Source organism: Nicotiana tomentosiformis, chromosome 6, assembly GCF_000390325.3.
Source record: "Nicotiana tomentosiformis chromosome 6, ASM39032v3, whole genome shotgun sequence".
Classification (NCBI taxonomy): Eukaryota; Viridiplantae; Streptophyta; class Magnoliopsida; order Solanales; family Solanaceae; genus Nicotiana; species Nicotiana tomentosiformis.
This window is the reverse complement of record NC_090817.1, coordinates 139323152-139336299: the sequence shown is the minus strand read 5'-3', so window position 1 is coordinate 139336299 and position 13148 is coordinate 139323152. Positions and strand designations below refer to the sequence as shown.

The window sequence follows — 13148 nt, the reverse complement described above, 5'->3', positions numbered from 1 at the left end:
TAGCAAGACTGGCTACCGAGACTCCCGTCTAATGGGGAACTTTCAGTCTTGGCGACCGTTTTTTAGGTTTTCTTCTGTCTCGGCAATGGCTGCAATGGCCTTCAGTGCTGGATCAAATTCCCCATCTTCACAAATCATTCTAATTACTGGCCCATTGGTGTGAGTAGGCAGAGGATTGTTCATCATATTGGGGGTATATTCGTCTCAAAGAACGATTCTTTCATCTTCAATCAAGTCTTCAACTGCCCTTTTGAGGGTCCAACAGTCCTCTGTACCGTGTCCCACTGCTCCAAAGTGGTATTCACATATAGCATCAGCTCGGTGCGAGGGGGACTCAGGGTTTGGCCAGTTAGGGGCTAATGACTGCAGTAGACCTAGCCTGACTAGCTTTTAGAATAAGCTCGAGTCTGATTCACCAACAAGGGTGAACTGATTCAATCTGGGGAGACTCTTTTTTTTTCTTTTTTTTTTTGAATTTTGTTTTTTCATATCTTGATTTCTTTTTCTTTCTCTTTTTTGTTTTTGTTTTTCTGTGTTATTTTTTGTCACTCTTTTCTTTCTTTTTCACTCATTTTTTTTGATTTATTTTTTACTCAATTTGTTTATGACTATGATCAAATCTGACGGGGATTGCCTACGTATCATGACGCCGCATGAATCAGATCATTACGTAGTTCAGGAAGATTAGGAATAAAGTAAATAAACTAATTCTTTTATTTTTTTTTGGATTTTGAATTTTTTTTCTTTTTTTTTTAATTTCCGAAAGAAAGACTTATAAAGAAGAAAGAAAATATTTTTTATTTTCGATTTCTTTGTATTTTTTTTTTTAAGAATTTTTGTAAAGAAAGATTTTTTTTTAAATTTTTTGGGAGAAAGACTTCTAAAAAAAGGTATAAAATATTTTTGGATTTTGATTTGCCTTGTTTCTTTTTTCAAATGAAAGGCTTCTATAAAGAAATATTTTTTTTTGTTTTAAAATTTTTTAATTTGGGATTTTCTAAGGAAAGACTTCTAAAGAAGAGATTAAATAAAAATATTTTTGGATTTTTTAAAAATTGGGGTCGGAATCGATGAGGTTTACTTATGTATCTCACATCCGGTGAGAATCAGACCCGCATAGTTCTGTCAGAAAAGCATGACCTTTTTTTGAAAATATTTGGCGTATTTTGAAATGTTTTTTTTTTCTTCAAAATGTCGGCAGAGTTTTAGGATTTTCAAATACCTGGATTTTCAGAAATCGGGTAAATTTCTCTCTCTTGCCACACTCTTAGTTTTTCTTGATTTTCTTTCCCTATTATAGAAGACGGTCAACATGCAAGACGAAATAAATAAATGTAGAAGTAGCACGTAACAATGCATCAGGATAGTCTTTTGATTTGGGTACACTTGTCCTAGACGGACCCAACCCGTATGTTGAGTCCCCAAAGTCAAATGCACGTGATGCACTTGTCCGTACCTCGTTCTAAAATTAGGATATGACTCTAACAGAAAAGAAGTCACGCGAAGCGCACGCTTCCTAGAAGATTCAGAAGACTCAGAGAGAAGAGGGTTTCGTAACAGATTATATACAGTTCAATCAATATCAAAGCGGTAAAAGTGGCATTTAGCACATTAGGCCCAAACATGTAATATCAGACAATCACAAGAAAGCCAAGCATAACAGTTATTCTAAGCTCGAATTCTGAACCCTGAACAAGAGATTCTGGGTTCGTCCCCAACAGAGTCGCCAGAGCTGTCACACCTCCTTTTTCCGAGGGGATAGGGGATAGGGGATAGGGAGTTTTTTCAATTTAAGTGATATTATTCGAAATGGAATTATTTATTTATTCAGAGTTGCCACTTGGATTAATTTATGGTGTCCCAAGTCACCGATTTATTTTAGAATCCCAAATTGAGGAAAATTTACTCTTATTTATGGTCTACGAATACAGAAGACCGAGTAAGGAATTCTGTTAACCCGAAAGAAGGTGTGAGGCACTCCCGAGTTTCGTGATTTTAGCACGGTCGCTCAACTATTAATAATTGGCCTAGTTATCTGATTTAATACATGTTTTAAACCTATATGTATATTTTTTATTCCTTTTACCGCTTTTATTACATTACTACATTTTAAAATTTTATGGAATTAATATGAGACGAGTTACGTTGTCTTACACTCGTTGTTTATACATATCGCAAATCACGTCACGTGAAACGCACTCGCAATCTACAACGTGTTTAATTTTATTTATTATTGTTTGAAGTTGTGGTCGAGTCACGTGAAACACACACTCGAATTGGGGATTACGTATCGTGACCATGCCACGAGAACCGTACCCACAGTCACGATGATTTATTATTAATCGCACCTAAAGCAAGCTACGATGTTCGAATATTATTCAATTACTAATTTTGAGATTATTGTAAGGTCATGAGGTATGTAATTATTTGTGGAAGAATTGGATTTATTATTTATAGAAAAGTGGGCTAGTTTAGAGAAAGATGAGCCAGCTATGTTATTTATTACTTTGGGCCTGGTGAGACTAAATCTTTTGGCCCAAAATCTTTTCTTCTCCAACAGCCCAAAAACTAATTTCCTTAGAAACAAATCATGGCCCAAGCAAATTATCCAATCAGATGTCACATATTCTGTACATTTCTTAAACAAAACTAATGATACCACAATCTCATGAACAAAATTAGTAAACAAGCCAAATTACAGTGATTCAATAGACCCTTTATCCGGTTAAATCAACTCAAAATAAAACTTTGCAACTCTAAAATTAACATCATGGTCCAATAAACATATGAACAAGGAAACAATCAGATTCAAATGATCCAAATATCAATAGAGTGAACTACTACTTCATGCTACCCAATAATCACACCAATAGATAAGAAGGTAAATGGATAATTATAATCAGTGAAGAAAGGGAAATAACGGACCTTTGATATAAATTAATAGAGTTGAAATTACAAGAGTGCTAAACAAATCGACGAGTGTTGACTAGAGCTTTCACCGACCACAAAATCTCGAACAAAAAATCACGACTTGCAACCCCGATTGACCTTACAAAACCGGTGATTTAGTGGCTTGTTTTTGTTGGGTTTAAAGCTATTTTTTTGGGGGAGGGGGGGAGATAATTTTGCTGGATTTTTCGAAAGAAAGACGAAGAAAGAATGACACGAGTAGAAATTTCCTTATCATAGAAGAAGAAAATAAATTTCTCTCAATTCCTTCCTCCCTATTTTTTTTTCTTCTCTCCTTTTTTCCCCCTTACATTTCTATTCTATTTATAGAAAAAATTTCGAAAATTTCAGATTTTGTTTTTATTTATTTTTTTATTTTTTTATTTTTTAATTAAAAAGAATTTCCACTTCTCATTTTTCTTATTTTAAAAAACATAATTCCTCACTTTCCTTTACTTTTATTTTTTAATTTCTCACTTTTTTTTTACTTTTAATATATTTAAAATCCCACTTTTTTTACTTTTTTTATTTTTATTTCCCACTTATTTTACTTTTATTTTTTTAAATTTCCACTTACTTTTACTTTTATTTAAAAAAAATCAGATACCCTTACTTATTTTTTATTCCAACTTTATTTTACTTTTCATTTTTTAAAATTTCCACATTCTTTTACCTTTATTTTTTTAATTTTTCACTTTCTTTTACTTTTTTATTAAATAATTTCTACCTACTTTTACTTTTACTTTTTTATTTTATATTTCTGCTTTTACTATTTTTTATAATTTACATCCTATTTTTTTTATTTTTTAAAAAATAATAATAATTAATGTTTATTTTTTCGGTTTTTTAATTCATTTTATTTAAAATAAAAATAAAAATAATACTAATAGTAATAATTGTCTTTTTAAATTATTAATAATTTTTACCCTAAAAAAATATAACAAAGCTATAAAATATATATATATATATATATATATATATATATATATATTAAATTTCTAAAAATATTTAGATAATAGAAGGTGATTAAAATTCAAATATAGTCAAAAATTAGGTGCTCACAGGCCCTGTCACGACCCAAAATCCACGTGACGGCACCCGGCATACTACCCGGCCCGAGCGAACCAAACCATGTGATGCACCCAATTAATATGCATGAAAACCAATTTAACTGCGGAAGCTCCTTGAAAATTATATACATTTTCAAGTTAAATGATAAAATATTTTCCAATTCAAAATCACACATGATGTCTTTCATGTTAATAACAATGAGACTAGGTAAAATAAATATACTTTCATGTATGTCGTGTACAACCCCGTTATTACAACCTTTCACAACTATCTATGAAGCCTCTATACCAAAGAATAGAACCAACGGTCGGAGTAGTTTCAACAAAATAAAATAAGGAAGAACATGATAGCTACCACGAAATAAAAGTGGTGCTTTATAATATCTCGAAAAGAGAATCATTCTGGCCTGACCACATGCCACGTATATACATCATCCTGAAACACGTAAAGTAAGCAGGGCCGTGGAGGGGCCCCCTAAGGGCTGAGTACACCATATCGGTACTCAATAAGTATCATAGACTCTCTCTAACTTAAGTTCTTGGAACAAACTTTATAAAAATAATGCACAAATATTTGATATAAAACGATAAGAAATTTTATCAATTCAAGACCCTTGTTATTTTAAATAACAACCAAGTGAAATATAACCCACAATATAAACTTTTAACACATTTACATCAATCCAAGATTTTGGATAAAATCGTACAAAATCATTCCATTTGCTTTAAGTCATCGAAATCACTTTCAGCTCCTTAGGCTAAACATAAGAAAATCATCCTTACCTTTCACTGGGAGTATATACCATCACCGACACAAGAAGGTCAACTAGGTTATGTACTTAGCGGCAAGTATCATATACCCTACTTGCTCAGGTCGTCTCATCGTAGTGTCGTACAAATCGACTCAGCCATGCTAATAATAGCACAAAATAGTACTCTCTCGAGGGAGAGCACTATGCCGTAGTCTATACCACAAAGTGGCCATCTACGCCTACATTGGCACGTATAGTTTCATGACAAAGAATATGATATATCCGAAGTCAATCTCGGTGAACACAAGTAACTCCCAAAATATTTGATACTTCAAAATAGATTCATAGCATAGTAGCCTCAAATGATCTATTTTTATCAAATCATAGCATTTATAGAAAATCTAAATCCTTTGAACAAAATTTAAATAAATAACCTTTTACATGCTAAAACCTTTAGAAATTTAACATCAATCTTTAAAAGATACCACAAGTGGTATTATGTTCGTCAATTTCAAAAAGAAATACTTTTCATGAAAACTTATCTTTAGCACTCAAATATGTATACTCTTGTCAATACGTGAGTTTTGATAAAAACTTATAACATTTACCTTGAGTGTCATTCTGCCTACAAGGTTTAAAATAAAATTTTATAAAACGGCATGACACTACATATGCAACATAATATTCTAGTACATGGAGACATCTGTACTTGTTTGTCCCCACAAGCACGAAAGCACATTTGCAAACAACTTAAGTATTAACCCGAAATATGCTTTTAGAGAAAGTCCCTCAAGAAGAGTAAGTTTTAATCAACTTACCTCGCTTTCGCTTTATTAACATTCACAAGCTTTCAATCTTCCTTCATCATTCCAATGTTGATTAAAATGCTCAACATCACCAACAAGTCGATATCTACAATTAGATATCCTAATTACATCAAAATATGACCTAAGATATTGATCAACATCCATATATGGTTCACAAGTTGGCTACAAGCCTCCAACAACTCAAATCGCCAAATAGTTTTACATGCTAGACCATTCAACTTCATTCTTATGTTTTAATACCCATTCGAAGTCATTAATAATACTACATTAATTGTTCATTGCTACCAAGTTACTATTCATCGTCTTCCATAATCAACACTTGCAAAATATACCATTCGGGTGATTACTTAGTTGATCACTTCCATCTTTTGCTAACAATTATTTCCATAGGTTCATTGTATTCATAAACTTCATCGTCAAGATTACCATTCATCTTCTCTCTTATTTTCTCAAAAGTACTATTCATGCCATGAACTAGAGTTTTATAATCCAATCTTTCAACCATTAAAACTTGTAACAAATGCTTCAAATACTTCTAACTACTCATAATAAATGAGTTTGAAGCATTGGAATTACCTTTAGTAGATCATTCTTGAAAAATCACCACTTTTGTGATATTTGTGTTCTTGGAGATTTGATGAAGAAATATAGTATTTGGATGTAAGAATGATGTTAGAACTCATGTATATTGAGTAATAATCAACCCAAAACATCATTAACAACTTACCTTAGTTGATTGGACTTGATTTGAGCTCAAAATTGCCCCTTCACCTCAAGAACCCTAACCCCAAAATACACAAAATACCCTCTTCCCCCGCTTTTCTAATTATAAGCCCAGAATTCTGGGTTTCGGATGCAACCCTCCATGCTTCGCATCCCTACTTCACTCCTCTTTGAAGTTCGGATGTGGTCATGGACGCTATGGCAGAACTTCACTGCCAGCCTCTCTTTCGGACGCGGCCTCGGATGCTTCGCATCCGCAGACTCCTCCGCCAACCTTTGGTAATTTGGTCATAACTTCTTGTAGAAATATCCAAATGATAAACGGTTTGAATCGTTAGAAACTAGAATCGAAGATCTATCATTTGATATGTTGTATATCACATAAATCCTTATATATATATATATATATATATATATATATATATATATATATATATATATGTAGATATGCTCGTCCAAAGTTTGGTCTTTTGCGTACTCATTTGGAAGTTTAGTTTATCATGTAATTTCCAACTTGACTTGGACTTAGGGCTATCCTTAAACCCACATCACTTATAATATGTCTTGTACACTTATTATAATATCCAATTGATATCCATCATATTAATAGTCCTCGTCTGCACACAAACTAATATAATTAGCGCACATCAACTTTTTTTAGTAGCGCTTAAGTACTTCAAAATTTTCTGGGGTGCTACAGGCCCGACCCACTTAATTCTAAACGGGATGGGCCCATGATTAACGGTACAGATGGGATGGGCCTACCATTTCGTCTTGTTTCGTCCCGACCCGTTCCGTCTGTCCCGCTTGTTTTTTTTTATTTTTTAAATATAGTCGTTGGGCAACGGCCACAATTGCAAATATAGTTTTTCCCAACGGCCAAAAACTCCATATTTGCTCCTCCCCCCCCCAAAAAAAATACCCCCTACCCCCAAAACTTTTAATATAACCCCTAAATTTATTAAATTACACTTTGGCCCTATTGTTTATTATAAATACCCCCATTCTTCTTCATTTTTTCCCACAAAAAAATTAACTTTCTTTCTCAAATTTCTTACATTCTATCTATATTATTCTCTCAATTTTCTCACAATCAAGTGATCAACTAAGTTTCAACTTTCAAGTATTTGGGCAAATATTTGGAGCAACTTTCAAGTTTTAAATTAATTCGTCAAGTATTTGGAGCAATTTTTTGGGCAATTTCTTCAAGTTTCAATATTTAATCACGGTGCACTCGTTCCATCTCCTAATTTTAATATATAATTTTTGCTTATCATTATAGTGCTTAATTTTTGTGTTTACTTTATGCACCGGCCATTAATGAAATGATTGTAATTTTTTATTTTTTTTCAACTTATGCACCGACCATTAATGAAATGATTGCAAAATTTAAAAATTATTTTTTTCCTATTCCCCAAGCTGATTTAATTTCTACTCTACTTAACCCATCTTTAAAATTAAGAGGTGCAAAGGGACTTGCTCGTTAAATTTATGAGAATTTAGCAATTCAAGAAAATAAACAACCATATCTCGAAGACTGCCAAGCTACCATATATTCTTATGCTAGATCAATGTTTGATAAATATAAATCTATGAAAACAACAGGTGGTGAAACTGTACCTTCTACTTCTAAGTCTAGAGTAAAGTTCTATGAGAAGATATGGATCATATAATAGGTTTTGATTCCTCTATTGATGATGAACTTAATTCTTAACTTAATCAAGGATTGGAAAGTATTAAAAACGAAGAAGGTAACGAACAACTTTTGGCATGGTGGAGGGAGCGTGGCAAGACTTTTCTAACACTTTCAATAATGGCCCGAGATATCATGGCTATTCAAGCATCATCAGTAGCATCGAAGAGTGCTTTTAGCGGCAAGATTTCAAATCGAAAATCATAGACATTCATTAGCGGAGAACAACCTAGAGATTTCCGTATTATTCAGAGATTGGATTAATTCGGAAAGAAGAAATCTTGGTTTTGAAAAATTAACCACTAGGGAAGAAGAAGAATACAATGAGATACTTAGCACTGGGAGCGATGACGACATGGAACTCATGAAACATCAATCAATATTGCCAATTCCAAAATAATATCCGAGAGAAATTATAGATAAGTTACAACGAAACTATATAGGAGCTTACAAATATTAGTATGATAATTTGTAATTGGCTACTAAGAGGCCTAGTTCAAACAGAACCCTTCCTAAAAGGTGGCTGCGTAGATTAGGTGTTCTTCAAAAAAATTATATTTGTATGTGAGATTTGAAAGTTCTATTAATAAAATAAAAGACTCTAAGCGTTAAATTCTTTTTATGAATTGTCTTACACTCTTACTTAGTTACTTAATGGCTTGAAATTATATTAAATAAATTATAACTCTATTATAATTACTAGAATATTTCATTACAAGTCTTTTGTTTTAATATTTTATAATTCTTTACTTAGTTTCCTAATTTCCATTTTAACTTTTAAGTTTATTAAATAAGTCAAAAAATTAGCCGTTGCAAACTTTAAAAACTTAGTCATTGTCAAAAAACTAGTCGCTGCCAAACTTAATGCTTAAATAATTATTATTATTTTTAAAAAGGGCCCACTCCGTCTCGTCCCATCCCGTTTGTTAGCGGGATGGGATGGGCCTACCGTTTCATCCCATTTATCCCATCCCGTTTCGTCCCGTCCCGTTAATTTTGTCCCGTCCCATCCCGTTGGACAGCCATACTCTTCTCCACTTAAATATTAGGTTTTGGTCTGCGGCATGATTTGAATTCATGACGTGCACCTTACATATGCTCTTACCACTAGACCAAAGCTTTGAGGGGAGTGATCCCTTTAAACTTCACAAATATCTTTCTTTCACAGTGATGCATTAAGAATATGTCAACATTTGACTAGTCATTGACACATAAGATTGTCCAGGAAAGTAACAGTTCTGAGGTATCCTTGGAGTATATTCTATATAATGCAAATGGTAGCAAATAACTTGGAAGAGTGAAATTGATTCTGACAGTTCAAAGCTCAAAAGTTTGAGGCATGTTTAATACGACTCTATATGTTTTGCTCTTAAGCTAGGATACTGACTGATTGAACCGTCCGAGCTCATATCATAACAAATCACTGGTGCAGCACCGACGACTAATTACAGTTGAATCAAACTGAAAAAATGTGAGCTTTTCTCAACCTTGGTCTGCATGTTTGGGGGAGGGGGGGGAGCTTTGCTCAGCCCTGGTCTGCAAGTTGGGTTTTGTGTGTGTGTGTGTGGGGGGGGGGGGGGGGGGCAGTGCATTAAGCTCTGTCATGCGTGGAATCTGAAGAAGGGCCGGCCACATTTGAAAGTTAACCAAGACAAAATGTAGTGAAGACCATCACATATAACACCATGATAATGGATCTTTGGAACTGTTAGAAAAAACTTAAAAAGAGTGAAACCTGGTCTACCAAATGCTGCATGAAGTACAAAATGCAGGTGACCCATCACAAGATAACTACAATATAAAGGTGAGGAAGTCATTTAGAGAGGAACTGCAATATTCATGGGACAAAATCAAACCCGGAAAAAAAAATACAAGTTAACAACATTGAGATGATCTTAGAAGCATCTCTCTCAAAGGAAAATGATTGGAAGTTTCAAACATATATATCCGTGTGCACTTAGCAGAAGCACAGAATAAGAGTTAACCCTTTTAACTTGCAATGCATTAGCACTTTTAGCAATTATGAGTATCACCAAGATTTTTCTTTTTAAAAAATTATAACGCCAAACATGATTTGTGTTTGACAAAAATTCCCACATATGACAGTCACCAACTGGGGTTGAATACCAGTGATACTACAACAATTTAGGCCTGGAGGTTCCACACTCATGGGCCTGCAGTGAAATGAGATTCTGCATTTCCTACCTCTTATTGGTTGGGTATACCTGTCCTTAGCATCAGATATCTGACAACTCTTTGTATGCAGGGTCCTGCATGTTGATATTTCTTTCTTTTGATGTTTAGATTATCAGCTGCTCCACGGTTCTTCCCCTGCCATAGCGTCTGCAGGATATTGTCCATTAAACGCTATGAAATTTTGCATATCCCATAGCTCCAGCAATACTTGTAACCCCAGGGGATCCTTGAGCCTCGATGATGATCGATTCCCAGAAGTGAGGGTGCCCCGCGCACTTCTCCAGTGCGATATTGACCCAGCGAGACTCATCTAATCAGCACGAATCAAAAGGCTTGGTGGTTCTCGGAAGATACTGAGTTTTACTGATAAGGACGCCACTAGCACTACAATTAGTTAAGTTAACAGGGAAGTTGACAGGGTACTGTTATTTACATGATCCTGGAGGCTTTGCATTAGAGATGCTGTGGAACCAACCAGACCTGAATCTATTAATTCCTCATAACACTTATAAGTTGAATTGAGATCAACCATATCTTGGTAGCCCTTGAGCAAGACCTTGTACATGCAAAGATTAGGCATAAAACCTGTCTTTAACATATCTGCCTTGAGCATCATGACACTAGTTATGTGCCCGGCCTCAAAATGACGTTTTATCATCATGGCATAAGTGGGTAAATCTGGATACAGATTGTTGCGTCGTAGATCCACGAAAAACTTATTGGCTTTAAAATACTGCCCATCTTTGCATAAACCATGGATTAAGGCAGAATATGTAACATTATTAGGGAAAGAAAGAACACCATTATTGGAGTCTACTTTGACTCCTGCAGATCCAGAACTGGTTACTTTCAAGAAAAATTTGATTGCATCATTAATCATTCCGTTCTTGAGAAATCCATCCACCAAACAAGTAAAAGTGAAAGTGTTAGGAACAACTCCAACCTCCATCATCTCCTTATGTAGCCGTAGAGCAGCTGTCATGCTTCCTTTTTTGAAGTGACCATCAATCAAAGCTGTATAAGCAACCACGTCAGGCTTCAAGTCTTTAATAATCATTTCAGTATAGACACCCATTGCAGCTTCTACATTCCCTACCTTGCAAAAACCATCTATCAATATAGAGAATGTGACTACATCGGGCTGGACACCCTTCTCTATCATCTGAGAACACAATGCCAAAGCCTTCTCCATATTTCTATCCTCGCAGTACCTATTAATCAATTGATTATAAACAACAGAGTTTGCAACCACCCCTGTTTTGTCAATTTTCTGCAAAAGCCTCTCTGCTTCGTCCACTTGCCCCACAGTACAATGACCCTTAATCAGTGTACCATAAGTCACAACATCCAGAGAAATACCAAGCTTTTCCATCTCAGAATGCATCTCTAGCGCTGTTGACACATCATACGAATTACAACAGCCATCAATCAGACAATTATAGACAAATAAATTGGGGCGTACCCCAAACTTCACCATACATGCAAAGAAATTCCTCGCTGCTATCACTTCACCCACTTTGCAGAGCATATCGATCAAGATACCAAAAGTAACAACATTCGGAAGAATTCCATGATTCGTCATTTCTTGATACAGCTGAAAGGCTCTTCCGGCATCAGCCATCTTGCCATAGCCATCCATCAGAGTATTATAAGTGTAAAGATTAGGCTTAACTCCAACCTCCCGCATTTTCATGAACATGCTTTCAGCTTCCAGTATCTTATCCTCACTGCACAACCCGCGTATCAGAGTAGTATATATCACAACATTTGGTTTAATCCCTTTCTCAGCCATCTCATCATATAGCAATTTAGCTTTCAAAATCTCACCTTTCAGACAGCATGCATCAATCAATACTCCATATGTCACTATACTAGGACATAACCCTAATGTGAGCATAGTCCTATAAATACCCCACACGAATTCAAACTTACCCATCTTCACAAACCCATCTAAAAGAGCATTACAAGCAGGCAAAGAGGGTAACTCCCCCATCTTTTTGTACACCCAGTAGGCATCATCAACAAAACCCATTTCTGATAACGCAATAATCAACACCCCAAACACATTAGAACTAAACCCAGAATCTATTTTACCCAGAGCATCGAAAATTAAAGAGCAAACCTTTCTGGGGTTGCTGGTTTTGCTAAGATTTTCGATGAGGCATTTTATCAAACATCTGGCGTCAAGATACAATCTAGCCCGGGTTAAGTAATGAATGATGGCTGAGTGTAGTGTAAGATCCTTTATTGGGTCTAATTTTTTGGATGCTGAGTTGAATAGCTGCATGGCTTGGGTAAGGGTCTTGGCATTGAGGATCGCGGCGGGTAAGTTTGATGAGACAGGGGAAGAAGAAAACGGAGATGCTGAAATAGTTCTTGAAATGGCTGGGGACTTTATGCAGAAAATGGATTTCAAGTTTTGAGAAAAGGACTTCGACATTGCTGCTGATCACGCTGGCGATTGTCAGCTGATTCCATATCTACATCTCCATTGGTTTCTGCTGTTTGAGTTGTATACTGAGATTTGACAATGGAGTAGTAGTATTGACTTGAAACAAATCTTGTTTTGAACTTGAAATGAAATATGCTCAAATGATGAGTGAATGTAATAAAAAATGGTAAAAAAACCTGTTGAAGTTTATAAACTTATATGTTTTGTGAAATCAGCCAAATTAAAATGAACATGTAATATATTTTTTAGTAAACTTCTTTAAACTATGTTAACCTCTTAATTTTGAAATATATTATTACATTTTTCAAAGAAATAAAAGCTCAATGGAATAAAATTGAAATTATATACCTCTCTTCGTTTTTTTTTTTTCTCTTTTTCAATTAGGTCTTTCAATATCAAGGCATTTTTTATTTTTATGAACTTTGTTCCTTACACTTTAAAAATTCTTAGTATACCTTAATCCTAATTTTTAAGGTGTTATTCGTA

General features: G+C 34.6%; 1 protein-coding gene across 1 annotated transcript; it reads right to left on the bottom strand.

The window, feature by feature from the left end:
- Positions 1–10604: 10604 nt before the first annotated feature.
- On the bottom strand, positions 10605–12650 carry LOC104099888 (pentatricopeptide repeat-containing protein At5g61400). Its single transcript, XM_009607022.4, has one exon. It carries the CDS (start codon positions 12648–12650, stop codon positions 10605–10607), a length of 2046 nt encoding a protein of 681 aa, XP_009605317.1.
- Between the last annotated feature and the right edge of the window lie 498 nt (positions 12651–13148).